Consider the following 27,169-nt stretch of genomic DNA (forward strand, 5'->3'; position numbering starts at 1 on the left):
TCCTGCGTTTGGGTCCTCACCACACCTCCCCGTGACAAACTGAGGTTCTGTCCACCAGTTCCAGTCAACTGCTAAGCTGTTAATCGAACACTTTCAGGAAGGTTGTTCCATAGGAGCTGGACTGGATCAGTCTCTTTACCTGCTCTTCAAAGCCAAATGTGAATGTTTGTGAATGTCTTCATATATAACATTGTTACACCCTCAACACCTTTAGCTCACTTAAATGAAGACCACAACATATAAAGCAGGCTGACCCAAGTTGCAAAGGCAAAAAAGTACATACACAAAAATAAGAGTCAGGAGGCCAAACAGATCAAAAGGAGGGGGAAACTACTGGGCCAACCACGCAACGGGCCGCCAGTCCCAGTGCGACCCCTTAAACTACCAAAACCACAGAATAAACTAAACAAACAAACAAAGCCGCGATAACTGGACTGCCAGGCCTCCTTCCCCAAAAGAAAGACGGAAAAGAGAACAATTACAAAACACAAACAAACATGAGCTGCAAGTGGGAGTGCTGTCAGTCTGTCCAAATGCATCAATCGTCTTTATAGACATGCACCCAAAGGTGATGATGAGCACGCTAATTGTCATCAGCTGCACCTAAAGAAAGAGACAGAGGAGAAAAACAGGACAGTGGAGCGCATAACATCAAACATAAAGGGTATGCCAATGATGTGATAGCGTTGCCAGGAACCAAAACTTTCTTGGCACAGTTCTTGGCATTGTATATGACAATTACGGAATCTGACAGAACCAGTGGTGTGATGTCACAGCAGCAAATGTTAATTACTAAATGACACCAGGGACAGAGATAAATAGAGAGAGAGAGAGAGAGAGAGAGACCAGTCTCCTCCATCCAGAGACAAACTGAATAAATCTTTCAGAGAGCCGAAGCATCGAGAGCGACTTCTCCTCAACACCGACCTTCACCTCCCAGAGACCCAGACCTCCTTCACCTCCCAGAGACCCAGAGCTCCTTCAACTCTCTGCTCCTCTACCTAAACCCTCGGACGGTAAGAGAACCTGAAGCTCTTCCTCCCTCTGCCTCTCTCTCTATTTTCATTGTGAAACCCAGACCTAGGGCCTCTTATAGGCAGAGTATAGAGGCAGAAGTGTATAAAAAGTATATAGGCAAAGTCATTACAGATTTTGGCTGGTGTCCAGCTGCCATGAATCTCAGTCTTTAGCACTTTTTGATTTTGCATGGTGATTCATAGCGGTCTCGACCAAGCCTATCCTCCGGGAGTTAATTCGGACAGATACTGTCCGACAAACCTGATTGGATGGTGGATGTAGGCGGGACAAACCTCCTTATGCCGAGCGTCACAGAGTGACAAGAACGACCAAAATGGCAGGAAAAGGGATTGGATGATAGCGAGCTAGATTTAGAGATTTCATCAGTCCTTGAAAAACTTTGATGAATTAAAACAGGAACAATCAGCAGTTCAAAAACTCTGAAGTGAACGACACCATGACTGTTGTTGCTGAGACATTTCCAGATATGTCAATCTGCTTTGCTGCTGTGATTGGTCAAAGATTTTGATAACTGACAACAAACACTGACCAATCGGTCGGGGCGTGAAATTACATCAGTGAATCAGTCTTGGATAGACTTGACCAGACTGCTATGAATCAGCATGCAAATTCAAAAAGTGCTACAGACTGAGATTCATGGAGGCTGGACAACAGGCAATTACAGAGTACATTTTTTGAGGCTTTCCATAAGCATCAGAAACTGACTTACTTCTTTTTTTTAAGTTTTATTTATTTTTCACAATTTAAAAACAAGAAAGAGAAGATATGAGAAAAAAAACAAAGGTAGCAGTATATAGTGCAGGGTAAGAGGCAGGAAACCCTAAGGGGCTTATTCATGGCCTCTACCTAAATTATAAACGTTATTACAACACAATGTAAAAGTAATAACTAATAACAAATAATGATAATTATGATGATAATAATGACAATAAACATGAATCATAACTTGGCCAACTGTGGAGCAGTAAAAGGCAGTCAGCAGAGAAGAGAAGAGTAATCTGACTTTACTTTGTTTCTGCACTTTATTTCTCTTTCTAAAAAGTAACTCAGTAACTTTTACTCTGAGTACATTTTAAATGAGCTACTTTTTTACATTTTACTCCCTAAATTTGACATTAAACAGTAATTTCACTTATACTTGAGTAGGTCTCTCTAGTACTCTTTCCACCACCGGTCTGCACACCTTGTCTACTTGTCTATTTGCTATCAATGATTGGATGAGTACAGATTTCTTAAAACTAAATGAAGATAAGACAGAAATCCATTTGGTTGGAAGTCCTTTTGTATTGAGCTGGCAGAACTCAATACTCAATCGGCAGGTATGAGGAGTTTCAAAAACCGGCTATAGCTCATTGGGTCGACAGGTTTTGTATATCAAGCTCTTTCCCAGTGATGGAGAATTTACTTTGAAAGTCTACAGCAAAGCTTCACTCAAGAGAAACAGTTTTGTTAACTAGTTACTTAGAAAACACAGCTCAAACTACTTTGTAGACATCATCATATCTACACCTATGCATATACAATGTCTTATAATACAAAATCACATGCCTGAAAAAATACCACTGACTAGGATGTTATCAAATATTGTGTTTTATTTGAAATAAAGTGTTAGAAGTGTTGAGTGTGTTTCTAAGCTGCCTGCCAGAAACTAGAGTCCAAACCAAATGAGCCGTCCGGCTTCATCACAGGTGAAGCAATGTTAACTTTCTTTTGAAAAGGTTTAAAAAAGAATTTAGTTTTACTACTAGTTTAATTACATGTAGCGATATTACTCTCCAGCTCTGCTTGTTCACATGATTGTGAATAACTAGAAGCATTTTGAAATATAACCCCTGATATACATGCATGCATGTAAACTTGACTTTCTTCATGTCTGCTAACTGACCTCCTTGCGTCTCTTCCAGCCGGCTCCATCATGCTCCACTTCCTGCTCTACCAGGCTGTGCTCAGCCTGCTGGCAGGTAAGCACCTCGCCTCTGCAACACATTCCTATTGCCTCTTTCCTCTTTGGGATTGACTCAAGTTCTCTGTAGTACTTGCAGTAGACGTAGCAGTAGAAGTACATGCAGTATTAGCTGCAGCAGCAGAATCTGAATCAAAGTCACTTTCAGGTGCAAAAGGAATTTGACCTGGTTAATTGGTGTTTGACCAGGTTTATTTTCTTGCAATTTCTATGATTGTTTATTGTAGAAAATACGTTGAAGAATTGTGATGACCAAAACATTTTTTTAAAATAAATAAATATAGATTTTATAGAGGCAAAAATAGGTGGTTTGACCCACTGTACCTCAAGGGGTAAAACATAGGTGGTTTCCCACAGAGACCACTGTCCCTCTGATGTCTTCTAATGTTCAATGTATTCCTATGGGAAGTAGGCAATATACAGGTGAGGATTCAGCTCTGAGTGGCTTTTCTGTTCTGTATAATATTGCAGGGAATTATGGCAAGGAAAACACTTAGTGCTGCAGAAGGTAGAAAGATTGTTTATGAAAGATATTCTGTCAGGGTCTTCTTCATGTAGTGAGGAAGAGTGTGAGAGCCATGATGAGGAAGACCAGTGCAGTAGTGATGCAGACCAGGACAGTGATATGAGGATAATGTGGGTAGTGAAGAGGGACAGTGGTTACTGGGAGTAACCACCTCCTAAATGACCTTTGACCCTGACCCAAAATATTTGACCATGAATTTATGTTAAGAAGACGACATGTAACCCAGTTATGTCAAAAAAAGTTGAAGTTTTATCAAAATGTATGTGTGTGTCCTCCAAAGGGTTATTGTCCACACAGAGGGGAAATTTGTCTTTGGCCCATCTGGCAGTTCATAAAAACACTGACAGAGAGAGTGTTGACAAATGACAAAACACAGTTAAATATACAATAGAAACATACAATAAGACAAATGAAAAACATTAGTGTCAAGCGTTAGACAGTTTAAACCTTAGATACAGTACAGGAGTATTGCACATCATAGTTTGGGCAGTAGGCCTGCAATGAAATCAGAATCAGAATCAGAATCAGATTTATTTTTGCCAGGTACATTTTCACATACTAGGAATTTGACTTGGTGAGGTTGGTGCAGTGCAATATTTACAAGACAGCACACCATGTGGAAGTGTTACACTACATGAAGGAGAAAACATAACAGGCTGTCACATATAGTGCAGACAAGACGTACCGTATGACAGAAGACTAAACATTAGCACACTACAAGACAAGACGTACCGTATGACAGTAAACAGGAATACACATGACACAAGTATACTTTCAAGAATGGGGAGACATGGCAGCAGCAATCCATAATCAAATATGAATCCTCTTTTATAGGAAAGCTGGTCCCTTTTTAACCTTTATTTGCCTGGGGAAGCTTGACTGAGCTCCACCCTGCTTCACATTCACACTGGGAGCCGCCCAGTACAACCGGTCTGCTGCTGTCGGCCACTGAGCAGCCCCACTGCCTTGCTCAAGAGCACTTCAGTCGTAGTAGTTAAGGAGCAGGAGAGCGTTTCTGATTCACTGTCCCTGTTCCCTAACGGTCTGAGAATTCAAACCACTGACTTTTTTTTAAGCTTCTGCACTCCAGTTGTATTGTACTGCCTTGAACAGAGTGAACTTTGCCTCAGCTAACAGACTCTGTTCACACCAGTCATGTGTCTCCATGTCTTGGTCCAGGTGCTGCTGTGCAGGCGGAGACATTCGGTGCAGATGCAGATGAACAGGTGGACATCAGCGGGTGTCCCATCACCTTTTATGGACAGACATACAGTACACTCTATGTGAGTAAGATGAAGCTTCATGTTTGAAAACAGATTCATGTCTTTCCACCTACTGGCATTATTGACCTTTTCCCTCCAGTTTGCTGCTGATCCTCTCTGCAGCCTGAGGGGCATCAGCACCTTAACAAGGCTGGCTGAGGAAAGACAATTTGTTTGACATGTGTTATTAAAATATGGATTTAGAGTTTTCAAGTGATCTGGTGTATATGGGGATCAAAAATTCGGATTCTAATTCTAATTGTAATCCTTGACAGCTATGCTTGACTTTTGAGCTTCAGGTGCTCAAAGTCTTTTCTATGCAGTTCTGATTCAGACTGAACCGGCTCACCCATCATGCAGATAGCAGCCTGCCTGTGTGCTACACAGCCACTTACTAAACACATCATTCATTTGACTTGGAATATTGTTTTATTACATGCTAATACTTCTGCCAAAAAACGAGTCCAGTATTAACCAAGCAGTAACATGTTTTGCCACAAGGTGTCACCAGACAATTAGACATAAACAACATGGAGCAAACTTCTTGACTGTGGACTGATATGATTAGATGTGAAACAGGGCTCTGTTATTCAGAAATCACAGACCTCAGAAAGCCTTCATCGTCCAATCAGAATTGAGTATTCTACAGCCATGATTATAAGATGATTCATTAGTCTATGAGGAAATGATCTGTTGCATACAGCCATAAGATAATAAACAACAAAACCAGAACAGTTTAGAAAGCATCAAGGCCACAGCACAGTACAGACAGATAGCTACAGTCTGTAGACACGTTTTGGGGTCGCTTTATGTTTTCAGTATCGCTTTCTTCACCACTTGGGACTTGTAGATCAGTGTCAAATCTCTCTGGACGAAGCCCTCAGGGTCTGCGCTGAGCAGTGCGGCCACTTTGCTCACACTGCAGGGTTCGTAGGAGGAGCTGCAGGCTGTCCGTCAAATAAGGGGGCGGGGTGGTAAACAGGAACTAGTCATAGGTCAGAGGTGAAAGCCTGTGTTCCCTGTTGTCTGTTCAAATGAAATGGCGGCACGCTTGTGTCCCATGTCACAGGTTTATTTGTGACGCTCCGCCACAATATCGGCACGAGCCGCCACAAAATCAAAAGTTGGTGAGTATAGAAATGGATCTAAAGCGATCTGTAACGCTGCCCGTCACGTTCTGTTCTCTGTCACACCAGAGACTGATCTCACTGGTGCTGCTGCTTGTAACTCACCGCACACACACACACACACACACACACACACACCTTTCTTCTCCATCCTGTGTGAGAAACACCAGCAGACTGTAGCTTTGCACTCAATCTGACAAATTCTGAAAACTAAAGTGAACTTAATTTGCTCCAAATTCGCATCATTTGTAACGGTGTGTGTAAAAAGTAACTTATTACATATTAGATATTACATATTACATATTAGGACATATTAAGTCTGTATAAAACTCTGCAATATATTGAAAAAACGACAACTTCGGCAGCTCTATCTCTCCTCTCCCCCTGCGGCTCCACTCGCTTTGGCTTTTGCAGCTCGTTTTTTCAGAACACGTCGGAAACCCTCTCAGAACAGAGTATAAAACAGGCTTTAGTCATGAGGGAAAAAAAGAGGAGAAAAATGCAGTCTGTTAGGCCTAAATAGAGAGATAGATAGATAGATAGATAGATAGATAGATAGATACTTTATTGTCTAGAGGAAATTTGGTTCCACCCTTTATACAAAGCCTCACATACATGTACACACACACCCACCACACAATATTCATACAAAACAGAAAGACAACAATACATTAACAATACAATACAATACATAATGTTATTGTTATTGTTATGTTAGAGGAACTTATAGATCATAACAACAGGCCGCATTAGCATTAGTATATCAGAATAGCCTATTGACATGAAAGATTAGCACAGTAGTTTGAGTAATCAGCAGCATCATACAATGATCTATTACCATATCACCTATTAGCAGAAGGAAATATGATATGCAGTAGGAAAAGATCATTCTGTAAATACAGCAATTTGTGTCAAACTAGGGCCATCATATGATGACTGAATCCAATATTTACTGGCTGCCTCACTGATGAACATCCTGTATGTCCCGGTCTGTCATAACTGCATTGTGGGCGGCTCCTAACTGAACTGCCCATGGCCCGGCCACTGAAGAACACTTGCTTCACGGAGGGCAGATTTCAAACTTTCAGAAATTCAATGTTGAAGATAATATTCTGAAAATCAAGGCATTTTATATACACACTTTTTAGATTAGCGTTAGTTTAATCTTTGAACCGTTACTGTAGCGCCACCATTAGGCCAATTGTCAGGCTACGAGCATAGGCCGCCTAATAAAATCTCAACAATTACTGAACATTAAATCACGTAAAAGCTGTTGTATAAAAGTGTGTTAAAGGCGAGTTTAAAACATGACAGAGAAGAAACAGACAGAATCTCCTCAGCAAAGACACGGTCACCTTTGGTTTCTAATCTAGACATTACATTACATTACATTACATTACGTTATTTAGCAGATGCTTTTGTCCAAAGCAATTTATAATAAGTGTGACCTTGGGATGGAGAGCAGCGTTAAGGAGGAAGATCTGAGAGGCCGTGTCTGTGTTTAAGGCTTCAAAAGAGCAGAACTGTAGATGGGGCTAAAGCATTAAGAGCCTCACAGATTTCAGTTTCTCTTCCTTTTTTCCTCATAAGGAAACGGCTAAGCTGTTCCCGGCCGCCATGTTGCTGCTAGCAGCTGTAATTGTTGTTATTGTTGTTGTTGTTATTTAATCTGTTGTGTTTCTCTCTGATGTTAACAGGTTAACCATGATTCCGAGAACCAAATCATTGACGTTTGTTTCGATGCCGATGCAGAGGAATGTGTTTCCATGCCTTCAGGGACTATAGACACCATTGAAGTGACTGTAGTTAACACTGAATTAGCCCTTGGGTCGGCTCTTCATACAGATCTGCCACAGATTGTGACTGCTGGATCATGTCACATATCAGTGACTGTTAAAAGTGGCTCAACTCTTTTTGTGAGTCTTCTTCAGTTTCATTTGCAGCTTAGCTTGTATGTCTTTAGATTTAGTTCACTTGTGTTAATGTTGCATCCTTTGTATGAAATTAACAATTTAAATACTTTTTTTTTATCGAAAACCAAAATCTTTTTTAAAAACGTTTTGGATGCGATTTCCTTACAGTCTCTGTATCTTTTACTGTTGTCAGATCACCATGGAAATCCATGACTTTGGGACACAAGCAGCTCTGAGGGTCAAGACAGAAAGTGTTTACGCTGACAGTGCCGGTGTTAATGCCGTAAGTATAATATGTAAGGCATAATTAGGGAAATCTGGATTATTTGATGTGTAATTAAAGATTATTTAAAGGGTCTGCTAAAATGTTTTAAGACTTATTATTATTATAACTAAGAGTTTTTGAGTATGTGATGTCAAATCAGTCAGATGATGGCGATGGAAGCTTGCAGCCTCAGGCAGCAAAGATGGAGACTGTAGGAAAGATAGTTCGCAGAGTTCACACACACACACACACACACACACACACACACACACACACACACACACACTGATCCAACTGTTGAGGACTGTGGTTGTAAATTAGCAGCGTTTTCACACTTGAGTTGATTATTTGAGTCCGGTGAGATCGAAGGTGTTTTTCATCCCCGCAGGTTTGCTTTCACACACGTGAAAATTCTTCTGAATTCTTCTTGCATATCGCTCTGCGTCCCCGACGTCACTTTCTGTCACTTGCGGGACATGTTTGTTTTCCTAGTTCTGTTTCTGTTTATTTGGTGCCACACTTCTTTTCTGGATGAGCAGCAGTTACAGTCCTGCTGCTTTGTAACAGAACAGCCTGATGGGAGTCGTGCGTTTGGTGCTTTGCTCTCAGTGCACTCGCTCGAAGGAGAGTTCATCACAGTGAGCTGCTCCAGTCAGATATGTTGCCTCCTCTCCAAATGATTTCATTATATGATACACAAGTGAAGTGCTGTAGTGTGAATAGTTAGGAGAACAGGTGCACTCGCCACATCATGAGTGGGCAAACACTACAAAACTCTACTGTGACCTAAAGCACTGTGTAATAATAAGAAACAATAAGAAACGCTATAATATTCTACTTCCCGACTCCTAAAGTCCCGACTTGTTTGCTTATCTTTTTTTTGTGTCTTTGTTTCGTGTTCTTGTGTTTTATTGTGTTGTTCTTTGTAAAGTCCTTTGAGAATGCTTTGTGATGAAGGGCTGGAGAAATAAACCTGACTTGACTGTGGAGCGGATCGCTTTCACACCCGCTGTGGACCCACACCCCCGTTTGTGTTCATGCAAACCTCAGTCTGCTTTTCTGGAGCGCACCGAGTTCGAAAACAGCTTTCACACCAACAGACATTCGGCGTAAACAGTCTCGGATCTGGGAAAAAACCTTCAAACTTATTGTGAAATCGTCCTAAGATTAAAAAATAGACAAAAAAGGGAACCAAGCGGAGATGCTGTTGTCGTGGCTGCACAGTCTGAGTTACTTTGATATTCTTTACTACTTTAAGACTTTGAGAGATTACTAAATAAGTCTTAAAGTTTTAAATAAAAAAAAAACAACAACAACATTCCTGTAGATGAAAATGCCTGTCAAACTTTGTGAGTGTTTTGTTTTTTGTTTGTTCCTTTCTAGAATTTGGATGTGCGGAGTGGTGACAACGTAGATAACAGCTATCCTATCAACCCTTCTGCAGTCGCTGTGGATGACTACTTCGACCTGACTGGATGCAGTGACTCAGGTTGGTGTTCCTATAGTGGGGTCTGGGGCCTCTTAGGGGTCCTGGAAAGGGTCCTACAGGGTCCACATCAAAATGTAAAATATTTCAGTATGACTGCTATTTAATTCACTTCAAGTTAATATAAAGTTACAATATACAATAATTCCTGTTTTGATCCCGAGTTTCACTCTCTCCCCAACTACAATATAAACAGTTAAGTAATTATTTTCTAAGCCATATTTAACAACAAAGAATCTTCTCAAATGTGGATCTAAGGAATAAAATCGATAACAAACTCTTCAGGGACTGAATCCAATGGGGGTTTGAGCGGTCTAAAGTGTCTCTGGGGTCTTTGACATGAGAGAGACTGGGAACTCTTGGGATAATCTGCAGTGACATATTGTAAGGTGTATTATATAGATTAGTATAGTTATATAGTAATTGTATAGTGCTATCTAGCAATATAGTGAAATACTAGTATTAATACTAATACATACTAACATGTATAGTAATTGGAACAGGGGCAGTGATGTCGAACTACAGTGAGGCCTTCAGGCAACTGCTCCATCAGAATGAAAGAGTTTCAGTCCAAAACGCTTGGCAGCAGAAAATTAAACCAAATGCTGGTGATGTTTAAAGGAGAGTGATAACTTCAGTCCTCGGTTGACAAAATGGTGACACGTTCACATCCTGTATTGTCTAGATTTTAGAGATATTGGACGATAATGATTTTTTTGTGTGGAGAAAGGTCTCCACATTTGTCCTCTCCTTTCCCTAAAACGTCTCGTTAGCATTCCTCATTGAAACCAAGGGAAGCAGCTAGCGGCAAGCTAACTAGCAAGCCATACTTGCAAGCTGTTTTGTGGAAACTGAATAAAAACTGTGGCACTTTTATCTTCTCCCATGTTGATGACTGTAATACCTTGTTCACATGCCTCCATCAAGCAGTGAGTTCAAAATGCAGCAGTGAGATTCCTCAGAAAGACTCAGGCAGCCTCACTACTCCTGTGCTGGCTTCCCTGCACTGGCTGCCGATTTTAAAATCCTCTGTATCACTTATAAGGCATTAAAGGATATAATTGCGTTTATTTTCAACCTGGGCATTATTTTCCTACAAACGACAAAGCGAGCCTCACATCTTACCAGCAGACTGCCTTTGTATTGCCTGTTACTCTCATATCTACTCACACACTTTATAATCTTATCACTTCAGAAACTAACTTTGTTAACTGTTCCTCACTTCCCAGTTACCTCTTATGAAGTAGGTGGAACAGCTGAACAATCGGCAACCTGCAGCCTCCAAACCTGTGATGCGACTGGAGTCTTCACTGATGACTTCTCGTGTGGCTCCGCAGCCTGGTGCCAGGGCAACAACGAGTAAATATGTTTGTTTTATATTTGGAAGAAAGTGTTGTGAAATATGTGAAGCTGCTTTGGTATCAGGCTTCACCTACCGATGAAGAGTTTGGTTCCAAAACAAAATCTCAGCCATCTGGGACTGAAGTGACTCCTACTGGGACAAAATGATTGACAGGACAGCTACAACAAATGATCGTAGTTTTTAAAAGATAGTAGGGACCTGAAGTCCTTGGTTGATTTTAGAGATATTTAATGATGAATATCAGATAATGTTTTTTTTCCCCAAATGGATATATGTTGTTTTGGACATGAACTCTTCATAGGATGATGTCTGATGTCTGTGTTCCTCAGGCAGAACTGTTGATTTTATAAGCGACTCCTTTATCGGACGGCTCTTGGTTGACATGTGACTACCAGCCACATGCTGGTCAAAACACTGCCGGCTCTACCAGCCACTGTGGCAGGTAACCAGCCACAGTCTGGAGACTGTTTTCCACTTTAAAAGAACAGTGGATTGACCTTCCCACCCAGTCAGGACAGCCCAGTCTGTCCCCGTCTTCCATCTCAACCTGAAACTCATCTTGTAAAGAAGGGCCTCATGTCGGCCTCTCCTCCCCTGAATCAAACCTCCTCTCCCATACCTTCCTGCTCTGCTCACTCTGACTGCTCTCTAAAAACATCCCTCCCCTCTCGCATCTTCAAACCTTTTTATCTTTCCTGAGCACGTGACTCTTACATGATCATTCTGTGGTCAGAGGAATATTGTCTCGGTGACCCTTGACCTTATTATTGGTTGCTTATAATGTTGGTGATTTAGGAATCAGAGCTCATTCTACTGTTTCCCTCACTGGAAGTCACTCTGGAAAGAGTGTTGGCTAAATGCATAAAATGTAAAAATTTGGCCGGTGAAATGGTGAAAGTAGCAGATGAATTTTGGTTAGTTTCTGCCAAGGAGGTTGTGTTTCTGTCTGTCTGTCTGTCTGTCTGTCTGCCTGCCTGTCTGTCTGTCTGTCTGCCTGCCTGCCTGCCTGCCTGTCTGTCTGTCTGTCTGCCTGTCTGTCTGTCTGTCTGTCTGTCTGTCTGTCTGCCTGCCTGCCTGCCTGTCTGTCTGTCTGTCTGTCTGTCTGCCTGTCTGTCTGTCTGCCTGCCTGTCTGCCTGCCTGCCTGCCTGCCTGTCTGTCTGCCTGCCTACCTGTCTGTCTGCCTGCCTGCCTACCTGTCTGTCTGCCTGCCTACCTGTCTGTCTGTCTGCCTGCCTGCCTGTCTATCTGTCTCTCTGTCTGTCTGTCTGTCTGCCTGCCTGTCTGTCTGTCTGTCTGCCTGCCTGCCTACCTGTCTGTCTGCCTGCCTGCCTACCTGTCTGTCTGCCTGCCTGTCTATCTGTCTCTCTGTCTGTCTGTCTGTCTGCCTGTCTGTCTGCCTGTCTGTCTGTCTGCCTGCCTACCTGTCTGTCTGCCTGCCTGCCTACCTGTCTGTCTGCCTGCCTGTCTGTCTGTCAGCAGCATCTCAAAATCTTCTGAACAGATTTCCAGATCAGACTTGGCTCAAGGAACAATAGATTAAATGTTGGTGGTGATTTGGGATTTATTTTACAATTGTGTTTTTTTTTTCTCTTTATCGTTTGTGACAGTATGTGAATTAGTCGATTTTTAATTCATTTTTTCCATGTCCTATTTAGATTTTTTGTTCATGTTTTTCATATTATCTCAGTCTCTGCCATAATGTCTCTTATCATGCTGATGATGACGGCCTGTCCCTCCCAGGGATTAAAAAGGTATCCATCTAATTTACTCTTCTATCTGTCCTCCAACTCGATCAGATGCTACCCAGCGCCCACCATGTGCACCGTGACTGGCTCCACTGTCATTGACTTTCACGGGAACGATCAGACTGTCACGCATCGGTGTGCATACACTCTGCTGAGTGTCGTGTCGACGCCTGACCCGGACGTGGACGTGGTGGCGGTCTTCCAGGAACGCCGCCGCACAGACGTTCCACTTCTGAGCCATGTGTTGTTGGTCCTGAAGGACGACGGCGTTACTGTGACTCTGGAACAAGGGAGAGTTAAGGTAAGCTCCCGACTGCTGCGGTCCCTCTAGGAGCCACTGGTGTTTGACTAGTGATGTTCTTACTCACTGATGCGTTACATCGTCCTATCGGTGTTTGTGTTGTAAGATAAATGCTCACAGCCTCTGTCTACATTTTTGTGTATTTGTAATGTTTGAGTGAGTGTTTCCTCCACTCTGCCCCTCTGATGTGATGCAGGTGGGCGACGAGGTGCAGACGCTCAGCGACACGCCGCAGACGGTTCATGGTGTGGAGCTCTCTAAGGACCAGACTGGAGTGACTGCTAAGATACCGTACTACGGCCAAATGATTCCTGTCTTCTTTGATGGCGTAACTGTGCAGATCGACATTACAGGTATGGAAAACTAAATCCCAGACGGATAAAAAGTAGGAAGGGACAGTAGGGTCGGAGAGGAAAGCAGGAGAGGTTTCAGATGTTTCTGTTCAGAGAGAGACAGAAAAGCCAATACAGTGAAGTAGCACATGCCTGTCTTTGCTTCCTCATCCTCATGTGGACCATAACACAAGTGAATCACCTGGTTCAGTGTCTGGATTCACACTGTGGAGGCATGCAGTAGACACCAAAGAGGATGTTCATTGTTTTCAACTGATATCCTGTCTATGAATATCACAAACAGCTAGGAGACAACATCCTTGTTGGTGTCCAACATCCACAGTGAAAGAGCATGACTTAATTGCTAAGGTGTTTTGGTTGACACGCCTCTTCAACCATGTGGATTTTGGGAACAGAGTCTCTGGACTGGCTGGTAGGGGTCGACTCGTCGAGTATCAATACAGTTTGTATGACATGTAGTTGAGTAAATTTATCCCACAGAGGAGTCGAGAAAGTATCAAAAGACACCAAACAAAGAAAAATGATGATTAATAAAAATTTAAAATAAAAAGCATGGTTTCTGTTAACAAGACTAGTACAGGTAAAAAGGATACACAGTCAGCCCTTTTTCAACATAAAACACATGCAAAGAGATCTATTCATTCTGGAATCAAAGGGAGTCAAACAAACAAACAACAAAGGAAGTTCCCACATCTTCAGGAGTAGGTGATTTTCACCAAAACAGGATTAGGTGCTTCACCAGAAGCGTTATTAAAGCTATGAGGTCTGCCTTGTATTTTGGGAGAGGCTCTGTGATTTCAGAGATTGTGCCAAAAGCTTCTGTCCAATACTTATGCGCCGATGAACATCAAACCGATTTCAGTCAGATGGGTACGGTGGAGGATCCCGCACTGGGTCAAACCGTAACTCAAACAAATAGTCAAGGAGCGCACCCGATGCAAAATGCTATCCCATGACTAATTCCTTCGTCAAGCCCCCCTCCCACAGAGCCTTTATATTCTTCAGTGAGGGGGGATATATTACGTGGATTGATTCTTACAAATCAGCAAGTGGCAAACTTGCACATTCAAAATAGTTTGTGCAGGTGCATCGACAATGAAAGACTCTGCTACTTGCAATGTAACACCTTTTTTTTTTTTAAGTACATTTTGGGTTTTCAACTGGACCTTCATCAGACTAATCGTTAAACATTACGTTAAACATTCATTCATTCAACATTCATGCTCAGCCCTAGAGCCTCCAAGGTCCTGCTCACTCTGTTATAATGGATTGGGTGTCCTAAACCTGGTGGGCTGATCCAGATCCAGATCCAGCTTCTGAACCAGCTTCCTCACTGAAATCATGCCCAGCAGAGAGAGAAATGTTGTCTGGGTCCTGGTCTTCATCTGTAGTAGGGCTGAGCGAAGACCTGCTCTGCCAGAGAAACCACTTGGGCCACTCAGGTGTCACTGCTGCTAACTGATCTTACAGAATAAGCTCTAGTGAAGTGAACGTCCTTTGCTCTCCTTCACAGCAGCGGTTGAAGACCGGTCACATTCCAAATATAATTCATTTTATTTATTTACAACCTAAAAGAGGTGAATGGCATTTTCAAGAAAGAAACTGAGGCCACTGAGCAGCTCCACTGTAGCAGTTGGGGTTCAAATGCTTTGCTCAAGCACACCAGCACTTGTTAAGGAAAGGTAGCATGGTACACATTCATATTTTTTCCAGTTCTATTTTCAATAAGTATAATCTTTCTATTGTTTGAATGAATGATTGATAGCTGTCCTTTGGCAGGCTGCCATGTACAGCTAGTTTTCCCTCAAAATGTATGAAGTTTACTGATCTGATTTACCCCCATTTTCTCCTGACACTGATTAGGACACACGGACTATGCGCCAGGTGGGTTATGTGGCGACCCCACAGATTCCGATGCTGCCACGGTAGACATGTCAACAGTGAAGGATAGTGACAACAGTGACGACGAGTAAGTACTCACTCAAATCTCCTACTGACTACTAGTGAGGTTCAGCTACATGGTACATAAATTGATAATTGAAAAGTATGCACAACATGCTGCTTGTGGAAAAGTGTGTTGATCATGATGAACAAGTTTTAACGGTTTCAGATACTGTGGGGTTCTTTAACAAGATGGTTAGTGTGTGTGTGTGTTTGTGTATTTGCATTGACAAGTCAGACCAGGAGAGTGGTGTTGATCTCTCTCTCTCTCTCTCTCTCTCTCTCTCTCTCTCTCTCTCTCTCTCTATCGCCCCCTAGCTGTGAAACGGTGCAGAGTGACACTACTGACGATGAGATCGACTGCGACGCCATGACCGCCAAGTGAGGACAGACACACCTGAACAGTTTACCCAGCTTGTGATCAATAAAATAGTTTTCTCACATTTTAGGGCAAAAATCAATGATGTAATTTGATGTTTGTAGTTAGTTTATTTTTATTTCTGTGTCATGCCAAACATCTGGCCCATCCTACATGGGATTACAGGACAATTTTACAAAACGGTGATACATATAAGAACAAAAAAATAAATAAATAAATACATAAAATAAATTACCACATGATAAAGTACTACTATATTCTTTCAAATAACATATTTGAAATGATAGGTTTCAAATGAACAATACACTGAAAAGAACTGCTACAAACTTCCAGTTTATCTTGATAAAAAGCTTTTCTTCTCCTCTCCCAGGCTTTCTCCAGGTAACTAGCTAATCTAAATGTTTCATAAGCGAACAGCCAACTCAATCTTTGTGCATCATCCATATTTACAAAATCAATATCTGTTTTTATCTTACTAAACAAAGTATAGTTCCCAGTAAAAAGGACAATAGAAAACAAAGTGAAACTCATTTTCTATATCAGTCAAACACATTGAACAAATCCACTTTTCTTCGTCCAGACTGACAGACCGCCCAGTTTCAACCATAAGTGGTAAAATACCAGATCTCAGCTGGGCACATAAGGCTCTTTGCTTTTTAGATAAATTATATACAACATAATTCTAAGTATTTTATCATCCTAAATATACACAATGTTGGTTTAGTCCATATATCATCAGCCCATTGCTCCTTGTACCGAGTAAACACAGACTCTCTGAACATACAAATGTTCAGCTTTTTGTTATTAAGAAATACCTCGCCAAACCTGTAGTTATAGAACAATGTGCACACATCTCTTGACCAAGAGCCAGTCATTTGTTTATCCCATATAAATATCTTTCTTGTCAGTCTATTTTCTTCCATATCAAGTAACCGATTCCGTAACTGGGCTATACATATCTTCCAGCGAGCCTCACATGGTTCCCAACCCATGTCCCCCACTATAGCTAACTTTATGATATGATATATTCATCTCTATGTTATAGTCATACTGTTCTATATCTAGTTCACACCGTTACCCAGTAATAAAACATTACAGTTCTGAAAATCCCTTCTTGTTGTTGTTTATACTAATAACCGTTTGCCTCTTCTTGACCGCCAACTGTTCTTCCTCATTCTAACTCCCTTCTCCTCTCTCTGCATCTCTGGAACAGGTGTAATCTACTGATGCAGGAGCCCTTCACCACTTGCAACACACACATCCCCCCAGGGCCCTATATATCTGCCTGTACAAACATCTTGTGCAACTACCCAGCGGGGGACGATCTCCTATGCCAGCTTCTGGAGGCTTACGCCACGACCTGCAGCAGCCATAGCGGTGACACGCTGGACGGCTGGAGGGCGACAGCCGGCTGCTGTAAGACTGTCCTTCAGTTTCATTGGGTTATGGTTCATGAGGATACAGAGAGAAGAAAAGAGATAAATCTTGAACCATCTCCTTGGGGAAATTGGGTCGTTGCAGCAGCCAATAGTAATAATGAAGAAAAATAGAATATGAGCAGCAGAGTAAAAATTAAGCAATATCTCACTCGAGGTCCTGCTGTCATAGTGTTTATCAGCACGGCTGTGATTCGGCCGAAGATAATGACGCCGTGCTGATATACAGTATAACAGCACTCCCTCTCATGTGATATTGCTTTTATACAACAGTTCTGTAAACAAACCTATTTATCAAGTAGCCTAATGGTAATTTGAGACAACAGATTATGATTTTTGACTGTTATTCTTCTCCGCCAACAAAAACAGTTCCCTCAGGAACCCACTACCTGTTGTTGCCAAGCAACACATGAACTGTGTATATTAGGACAGTTGTAAAGCGGAGTGATACATATAGTGAAACGTCCCAGTGCTGTTGCAGCACTCGACCGGAACTAACTGTTGTATAATAGAACGTAAGCCACATTCAACATAATTGACAATTTTAACACTAGAAGATGTTAGGTAGAATGTATGATAAAAAGTATGGGACAAAGGATGGATTACAGCATTGTTGTGCAAAAATAACAGCAATAGAACTTACTGAAGCAAAGAAAGAATGAATGCAGAACATGTACGATGAGAATAAGCAAATGGATAATAAGATAACACAAAAATGAAATATATGCAGTACACAATATGTCCAGTAGTTGGTTCAGTTGTCAGTGTTTTCAAGACGCTTATCTGGGTCAGGGTTAGCCTGGTGTCCGGCCCCTATGAATCGCAGTTTTGAAAACAATATTTTTGGTGTAGCTTTAATTTAGTTGATTTGATTCACTTGAAAAAAATGAAAAAAATCAGACTTGTAGACTGATCTGAACTGATTATGTTGTTGAATCCGGACCTGTTGGCCTGTCATCCTGCCTCTCTCCTTCCATCACATCACTCTGTACTTTTAGCTATCCAGTGAAGAAGAAATGGCAAAAAACCATGAAAACCATAAAGATGTGGGAGATAATACCTTTTAAAAAAAAGAAAAGAAAAAGATCTGTTTCCCCTCTTGTCTATCTACCTCTCTGTCTGCCAGTATCCCTTCTTGTCTATTTGCTTTCTTGTCTACCTTCCTATCCGTTTGCCTTTATGTCTCATTTGTCTCTAATGATGTCTACCTGTCTCCCCTCTTGTCTGTCTGTGTGTCTGTGTGTCTGTGTGTCTGTCTGTCTGTCTACCTGTCTGTCTGTCTGTCTGTCTGTCTGTCTGTCTACCTGTCTGTCTGTCTGTCTGTCTGTCTGTCTGTCTGTCTGTCTGTCTGTCTGTCTGTCTGTAGCTGCTACCCCGACGGCCTTCTGCCTGGACACGTACTGCTCTTCCGACGAGTTCTGCGGTGAGAAGGGGGACAACAACGTCTGCCTCTGCCGGGCCATTTTCGCCTCCGAATATAGCTTGGATAGCATCTCTAGTAAGTTGACAGGCTGCACAGTTAATCAGAACAAGTGAAAACTAGATTCGCACGAGTAACTTGCAGATGAAATGTGAACATCTTGGCAAATGAAAGTATAACAAACTACCGATAACAGCTCACTACGACAACTTAACTAAAGGTAGTTAAAGTCCTGCTGCGCTAACATTCCATCCTCAACAAAGGATTAAGGCCACTGACAAAGAAGAACTCCAACAAACAACATGCAACAGTGAAACGGTTCAATGTTCAGCCAAACACTTCCACAAGACATCTGAATTGTTGAAATGTTGAAATTGTGAAATGGAAAAAACAATCTTCCAAAACTAGCGGCTGGCCTATAAAGGTCACAGCCACAGGTAGGGCTGAAATTTTAGCTTGCGATTATTAGTCACACAAATAATCGCAATCAACGATTTAATTGCCTTTTTTACATTTTTACCAATATTACAGTATACCGGCTCAGCTAAACACAGGTAGCCACAGCCACAGGTATTTCAGACACAGCAGTTCAAGGACCTAAAATACTACAGGCTCTAGACACATCCGTATGTATGCTGGCCCTTCTGACAGATATTATGGACTGCTGCATCTTCCAAATCCCAGAGGCTTCCTAAACAAGATGTTCTGGTCCTGTAGAGCAATGCTTCTCAGTCCTGGTCCTCGAGTGTCACAACCCAGCTGGTTTCCTGGTAGCGTTCACCTGGTGTAATCAGGGGCTGAGTGAGATGTGGGATACCAGGTGAATGTAATAAACTACCAGGTAAAATAGGAAACCAGAAGGGTTTTGGTACTTGAGGACCAGGATTGAGATCCACTAAACCAGGACTATGCATCACTGTCTTAGTACATTTTTCATTAAATTCAAATGGATCCCAAAGCTAAGGCGTTTCATTTTCCCCAATAAATCTTTGTAGGGAAATTTTCAACATTTTTAAAATGTTGAAATCTGAGGTCCTCACACATTGAAATCCATGTCGCAGTTGCAATATTCAGCAGAATTTTATTTATTTTATTTTTTTTGTCAGAATTGTGTTTCCCTGTGTGTGCTTGTATGTGTGTGTAAGTATATGTCTGTGTGTGTGTGTGTGTTGACTCACCTTGTGTTGGTTGTGTTCAGGCGCTCCGGTCTGTGGGGACAGCTCTGCTTCGTTAAGCCTACCTCGTTGTGTCCTGGAGGAAAATAACATCGACTACACCAACTTACACCTCAACGACGACTCCTGCACGGGCGATTTGGACGACGACACCCACATGGTGACCTTCAGCTTCAGCGGTGACACCTGCGGCACGGTGGTCACGGTGGGTGCTCTCCTCTACTTATATACATCAGTGTTTTGGGAGATTGTCCCATTGGTCAGCTTTGCCTTCAACTGATAAGAACAAAATCATCCATGTGTCCCCGGTACATCAGTCACTCTGGTGCTCCATGCTTACACTTTAGCTTACACTCTGTTCAACCTGATCTCACAGAACATGACTTGTTAACACCAAATTACGTGTTGGCGGCACGTAAAGCGTTAGGATTACGTTTTCCCACCACAACGCGGTTAAGTGAAGGAGACACGACTATAAACAGGAAGTAGTGTCACATTCAGCGGCACGGTGGACAGTAAGGGTGTTGTGGTCGGGTGCTGGTTGGGCGGATGAGTTTACTTTGATGACGCCGACCGGGGTTCAATTAGCTGCCGAACCCTAACCCTAACCCAAACCTGAACCAAAGTTGTTTTACTTGCCTGAACTTAACCAGAACCTTAACCCTAACCTTAACTTTACAAGATACGCAAACAGTTATGGAAACAAAAATTCCAATACTATAATTGCAGACACACACACCGTCACACAGAGGAGGAGAGAGAGCTGCTGCTGACCGGCTCTAGTGTTTTCTATCAGATTTACCCTGTGGTCACGTTTTGTAAAATAACTGGTTTAATTATTATTCATTATTGTATTATTCTCACTTTCATCCCTTAAGTAGGCCTAGAGAAATACAGAACAAATCATGGTCTATATTGACTGGAACGCAAAATATAACCCATATACTAAAGTGTTAGCATGGAGCCTACTGTCACTCAACATAGTGGACGCTAAAGTGTTAGCATGGAGCTACTATCACTCAACATAGTGGACGCTAAAGTGTTAGCATGGAGCTACTATCACTCAACATAGTGGACGCTAAAGTGTTAGCATGGAGTTCTGGATCCAATCATCTACTGGGGACACATGGATGATTTTGGCGTCTCTGTTCTTAACGGCTAAGTTGACTGAGCAGACCAAAAACAAATCCCTTCTAACTCTCCTCTTAGCTTTTCCTAGCACTCTTACATGATCATTCAATGATCATAGCGATATTTTTTATTATTTTATTTTATTTAACCTTCATTTAACCAGGTAAAAAAAAGTCTCATTAAGATTTAAAAACCTCTTTTACAAGAGAGACAAGAGAGAATATTGTCAGGTCACTGTGACCTCTGAGCCTTGACCTCCTTAATATTGGTTGCTTATAATGTAATCCAGGAATTAAAGATAATTAAAAAATGAACAGTAAATAAAATACTCTTTCTAAGTCACTCATTGTGAGTCACTCAGGATAAGAGTCTGATAAATGGCTAAAATCTGTTTTAAAAGTAATGGATGAATCCTAAACATTTTCAAGCTCCTCATTTCAGTTTTCTGTACCTGAAAGCTTGTCCTATAATAACGTCTGAATCCTCCTCATCCCACAGACCAGTGAGAGCCAACTGCTCTTCAAGAACGCCATCTCGATTATTAGCACTGACGACGGCACGATCACTCGCAACGATGACGTACAGATCGACTTATCCTGCTACTATACAGTGCCGCTACCCGAGACGAGCATGGACATTGGCATCAGAATCAGAGACAGGTGTGTGTGTGTGTGTGTGTGTGTGAGAGCGTGTGTGTGTATGTGTGTGCATGTGGTGAGTATTTGCAGCTATCAGCACAGACCCATAAATCACTGTTTCTTTTCACCTTTCTTTATCCAGGGAGGTTGAGCACCAAGCTCTTTGTCAGCACTGCCTTGTTTCACATTCATACAGTTCCCAAATTCATTCTGGGAGCTGTCCAGTACAACCAGTCTTTTAAAGGAACACTTAGCTAGCTAACCAGCAACGAAAAACAAAAGTTGACTTGAAACGATAAAAACAATACACTGCTGTGAGACAACGACTGACAGTGACTGCTGTTGCAACATCACAGCAACAACACCCGACACGTCCTCTCCGCTCCAAAGCGCTCAAGAGGTCGCTGGTGGACACAGGCTCTAAGAAAGTTTGTCTCGACTCACTAAACATTATAAATCAAACATTATCAATCAAAAAAAAGACAGTTCGACAAAATCAAATACATTCAATCATAATGTATAGATTACCATTACATGTTCTGGATCAAATACCAGCTGAAAGGAACCTTTAACATTTTAGTATATTACGTATTGATAATATATAAGATTAAGTGTAATGTCAGATATGTGGTAAGAAAAAACGAAACAAAAAATTAATTGGATTAAAATCAATTTACTGACATTCCAATTCTGTTTCCTGTAGGTTTTTTCAAATTCCAACTGGAAATGAGGTTCATTCATGAATTGACCCCAGACCTGATAACAAGAACGGTGTTTTTTCTGTCAGATTTTGCTAATAGCATTGAAGCAGTAGAATAGAAACCATCTTTATATAGGCTTTGCTTGCATAATATGTAAATATAATTCTAAAATCACATATATTGCAGAATATTTCTAAATTCTGCCATTTTGTGTGGATTATTCTGTGTACATAATGTATAATACAAGCACTAGAGGCTGCCAAACATGGACTGTTAGGACTGTTGTTGAATGTTATGAAAAAAAAAGAATGTGTGTGTGAGATGTTGAAATTTTTAAATGTGGACGTTGAGAAATTAACGGCAGAGAGTGGGACTCTGGGAGTTAGTGTGCCATTTACCCTACAGGCGAGAGACCATCTCGCAGCCCAAGACAGCCTCTAGAGGCCATCTCATGAAGGACTGATGACTGACTGACTGACTGACTGACTGACTGACTGACTGACTCCCTCCCTGACCTGAAAATGCCCCTTATGCCCCATATGCACAGTGTGAAAAATGTAACCGCCACACCTTCTCACAGCCCCAAGCTGGTCGCAGTTTATCACAAATTATGTGCTTGTGCAAACATGTGGCTGACATCTAAACATGGTTATTTTTGTGCTGATTGAAGCCAAAGCTTCACTCAGCAGCTGAAATGTGTCTGTCTTCCCCAGCTCTGTGTCTGAGGTGATTGAATCTGGAGAATGGACTTACACTCTGACCATGAACGCCTACTCGGACTCCGATCGCACGCAAGCTATCACTTCGAGCACAGAGATAAATCTGGACCAGACGATTTGGGTGGAGCTATCGACAGTTGGGCTTGATGGCAACGTGGTCACCGTGATGATCGACTCCTGCTGGGCAACCAACACGGCATTGTCCTCTGGGACCCCGAGATACGACCTCATCACTTCAGGGTGAGGACACACACAGGTGGCACCCTGACTGTGAACACGGGGTGCAAAACACATAATTCTGTAGGGCAAAGTTGCAGGAGAGTGTCTTCACATCTTGCATTTACATTTTTGTCATTTAGCTGACTCTTATCCACAGCAGTGAGTAAGCAGGCAGGTTCAGTATATCGCTCAGGGACATTTAAACAGGACCCATGGCTGTTGACAGACACTGGGTGTTGCAGGAATCTAACCTGTGACCTTTTGGTAATTGTACAGTTTCTATCCACTGGGCCACCCTGCCAGGGTCTATCATTTAACCGGTGCCATTACCAGAGCGACTAATAATGAGTTAGCAAGTTCAGTGTCTGGCTTAAAGAAACTCCAACAGGACAGGATGTCTCGTGGGGATCAAACCTGTGAGGTTGTGGTTACTGGCCAGTCCCTGTAACCAGTAGGCTGAACCACTGGTGTAGCTGGTGATGTCATCTCTGGTTTCTCTGTTTCTGAGCAGCTGTGCTAACACTGCTGATGGGACGGTGGTGGTGGGCAACGGAGTGGGAACGTCCAGCTACTTCTCCTTCAACATGTTCCAGTTCAGTGGGCAAACTACTGACGTCTACCTGCACTGCCAACTGAAGCTGTGTACATTGGACGACGCTGACTGTCTCCCGGTAAGCCAAGCTGATGAATTCACTCACACATATGCACAAATACATGCAAGTTACACTTCACCCTGAACTCTCTCTGTCCCTTCTCCCTCTCTCCCAGGACTGTAACGCAGGTCGTAGAAGACGCAGATCCCTCGTGTCTAACTCTGAAGACATGAGCCCAGCCCTCATCACCATGGCCTGGACCAAATAGGTAAGGGCAGAGTTCCTGGTGACCAATTACATTGCAGCAGAGTTCCTGGTGACCAGTTAGGTAAAGGCATGGTCACACTTCGCACCACAATGCGTGAAAATGTGCTTTGCCTCTCTTTCACTTCCACTGAAAACCATGTAAAGAGCGAGTACAAAATTTAATTTCGGGGTTTGAAAGCAGTTTTGCCTCTTTGCATTCACGCAAAGTCCACATGTGCTGAATTGTGACCTGAGAATTCGCACAGCCGGCCAATAGAAATGCTGCTTTAGCCATGTTCATTTCCTCCAAAAAATCCAACATGGAGTCTCTAATCAGGGCAGTGTGACATCATCCAGTTTTATACAACACTGTTCCAAGCAGAGAGTCAAAATAAACGAAGAAGAGAAGCAGTGTGGCTTCAGTCAGTCTGAGGCAGGACTAGATGATATATTTATGCGCATGATTATTTGCTACATGTTTTAAAGTTACCCTAGCAATACTAGCTAACTAGTATGCTAGTAGCTAATAGCTAGCTAACTACCACTTGGCTGTGATGCTATGATCAATGCTGACTGGTAGATAGTTAGCTATTAGCTAGTAACTATTGCCGCTTTTCCACTGCATAGTACCGGCTCAACTCGCCTCGACTCTACTCGCTTTTGGTAGTACCACTTGGTTTTCCACTGTACATATAGTACCCCCTCAATGTGCCCCACCCCCCAAAACTGGTCGTCATAGCGACGCTGCGACGCTGCATGAAACGTGACACACAGCTACAATGGAGGATATCGAAGCGATGGTGTTCTTGATTCTCGGTATGTGGCTGTCAGTCACAGCAAGGAGACAGATTTGATTTCAGAAGAGGCTGAAGGCAGCGAGACAACAGACTGCTCTCTGGCTGCTCAAGGCGACGCAAGAGGGTAAGCTAGCCTGGTAGCTAACGTTAGCATATACGTCCCGTGTCGCGATGACGATTCTCTGACCAATCAGTGGTCTGCAGTGTTTTTACGTCACCTTTTGGTATCGCCTCAGCTCGCCTCAGCTCGCTTGGAACCTCGACGGAGGTGCTACGAAAAAAAGTACCAGGTACTACGTAATATGGTACCTGGTACCTGGTACTTGGCCAGTGGAAAACCAAAAAAGGCGAGTAGAGTAGAGTCGAGTCGAGCTGGTACCAGGCAGTGGAAAAGCGCCATATGATAATGCTAGCTATCCAGTGCCAGTGTCACGGTTGGGTTCTTAATTTAAAAGGCAGAAAAGTATTGTGACCAACCTCAATACGCATTTCTTGAAGATCATTTGTTAGGTGAAACAGATGTGACCGGCCATGAGGGCAGAGTTCCTAGTGACCAATTCATCTGTTTTTCTCCTCAGGTCGTTTCCATGGTGACTTGGACTGACCTTCAAGCTTTAGACCGAAAACGACCCTTGACCTCTGCTTCACCCTGACCACGAGCCTGGCCTGAACCCCTTCAGTGTTGAAATGATAATTCCTGTAGGATTTTTAAATACATTGTTGTTAACGTGATTGTGTTGACACCAAACTGCTAGATATAACTAGATTTACCTACTGATCTGATTCTTCTATAATTTGGTCTAGTTTAATTCGATCTAGTTTAGAGTTTTGAGATGGTAGAAGTGACTTCTGGTGGACTGACGAGGACTTGTTAGAGCCACTGGGGACGAGGACATAATCAGGAATAATCATAATAATTAGAGAGGTTGTTGTGTAACCACCAGGTCACAGGTTCGAGCCCCACAACAGCTGATATGGATATGTTCCTCAACAGCTGTGTGCTGCTACTCTCATACTGCTTGACTTACTGATGCACTGCATAAGAGCATCTGCTAAATTCTTAACATGTACAAAGTAAATGTAACACAGGACCAGAGCACATTGGTGCATCTAGTCTGGAAATGTGAGAAAATCCTACATGGGCTATCGTTCAGCAGCATGTGATGTCGGCCCTTCCTCAGTGATTTACAGACTACAAAATAGATAGGAGTCTTTTACCTGATGGATCTTAGTACAGTCCTGTGAAGACTGATGTTGTCATATCTTATCATATCAGAGTTCACTCCAGACTGGGGCAGGGTGGCATCACACCACCTTTATAGAATTTATACCACCATATTAATCGAATTTGGTGACGGGAAGTGTGCAGGGAAGTTTGGGTTTAACTATAACCACACTATTACATCTATAACTCTATTAAACCTACAACTCTAGCTAACAAATAAAAAACAGTAATTGAGTGCTGTTTGGCAGTGGCAGCCTTAAAGACCCCATGAAGCAGAAACCTCTGCTCAGCTGCTAAAGGTTCCTGTCGACATAAAAATGAAGACGCAGTGAGCTCCAAGTGCTGGAGATGCCAATCAGATCGTTGATTTTGAAACACATCACTGAGTGTTTACAGAAAAACTGTAGAAAAAATATCTGAGGCTGTTTTGATTGAAAATTTCTCATAATCAATTCTAAGTTTTTGCCCTGTGTCGTCTTACTAGGTTAAGTTCTGGTTCAGGACATCGCTGATCCAAAGTAATTTTTCACTTCTTGGGGTCTTTAAATATACACAAACACACTGCAGATTAACTGGGTGACATTTATATAGCAGGTATGGTTGGGAAGGAAGGAAATGAGAGATGGTGGGAGACGGGAGCTATAGAGTCACTGCACACTCACTGTCAGCTGTTCATTGCCAATTTTTAAAGACGTCTTGGTCCAGTTTTGGCTGTTGGCATACAGAGGCGGTGGGGGGGTGGGCTAAATAAAATCATCCTGTACAAAGTGTAAGATTTTAAGATACAGTATCAAAGTGCATGAATGACACAGACAGAGAATACAGATTTGGATTAGGAAGATATCTTTCACTATAACATGGCCAAATAACTGGAAGTGATAGAAGTGGTTTTCCTGTGCAGTGACTCTAACAGAACTGATGAACGAAGGGTTTTTAGAGGGTGTTGTGGGTTTTATTGTGGGTTTTATATTAAATTGATGCAAACTATCTATTGTACAACTATACAGCCAATAAGTTACCTTACTACAGAATGAAGAAACTAAAACACTAGCAAGTTATGACATGAAGGGAAAGAGCTTTGTCAGGGATCAATGACGATCCAATAGGATGTGACATGACATGAAGGAATTAATATATTACACTTGAGGCCAGCTGAATGGAAGATGTTTAATGAAGGACATTGTTTCATATTTAACACTTCTTAGA

General features: G+C 42.2%; 1 protein-coding gene across 1 annotated transcript; it reads left to right on the forward strand.

Annotated features, from left to right (window-relative positions):
* Positions 1–882: 882 nt before the first annotated feature.
* LOC139642747 (alpha-tectorin-like) lies at positions 883–26,680 on the forward strand. The gene is made up of 19 exons (XM_071517738.1): positions 883–1,016; positions 2,943–2,999; positions 4,707–4,810; positions 7,614–7,832; positions 8,023–8,112; positions 9,478–9,583; positions 10,810–10,939; positions 12,741–12,990; positions 13,187–13,343; positions 15,207–15,312; positions 15,603–15,665; positions 16,877–17,079; positions 18,466–18,597; positions 19,718–19,899; positions 21,324–21,484; positions 22,878–23,123; positions 23,614–23,773; positions 23,871–23,963; positions 25,317–26,680. The coding sequence occupies exons 2-18, from the start codon at positions 2,954–2,956 to the stop codon at positions 23,961–23,963; spliced, it is 2,448 nt and encodes an 815-aa protein (XP_071373839.1). The 5' UTR covers positions 883–1,016; positions 2,943–2,953; the 3' UTR covers positions 25,317–26,680.
* The last annotated feature ends 489 nt before the right edge of the window (positions 26,681–27,169 follow it).

This window comes from Centroberyx affinis, unplaced genomic scaffold (genome assembly GCF_046629955.1).
Source record: "Centroberyx affinis isolate AG114_WGS23_722 - 3 ecotype Tasmania unplaced genomic scaffold, CSIRO-AGI_Caff_v1 ptg000516l_1, whole genome shotgun sequence".
Taxonomy (NCBI): Eukaryota; Metazoa; Chordata; class Actinopteri; order Beryciformes; family Berycidae; genus Centroberyx; species Centroberyx affinis.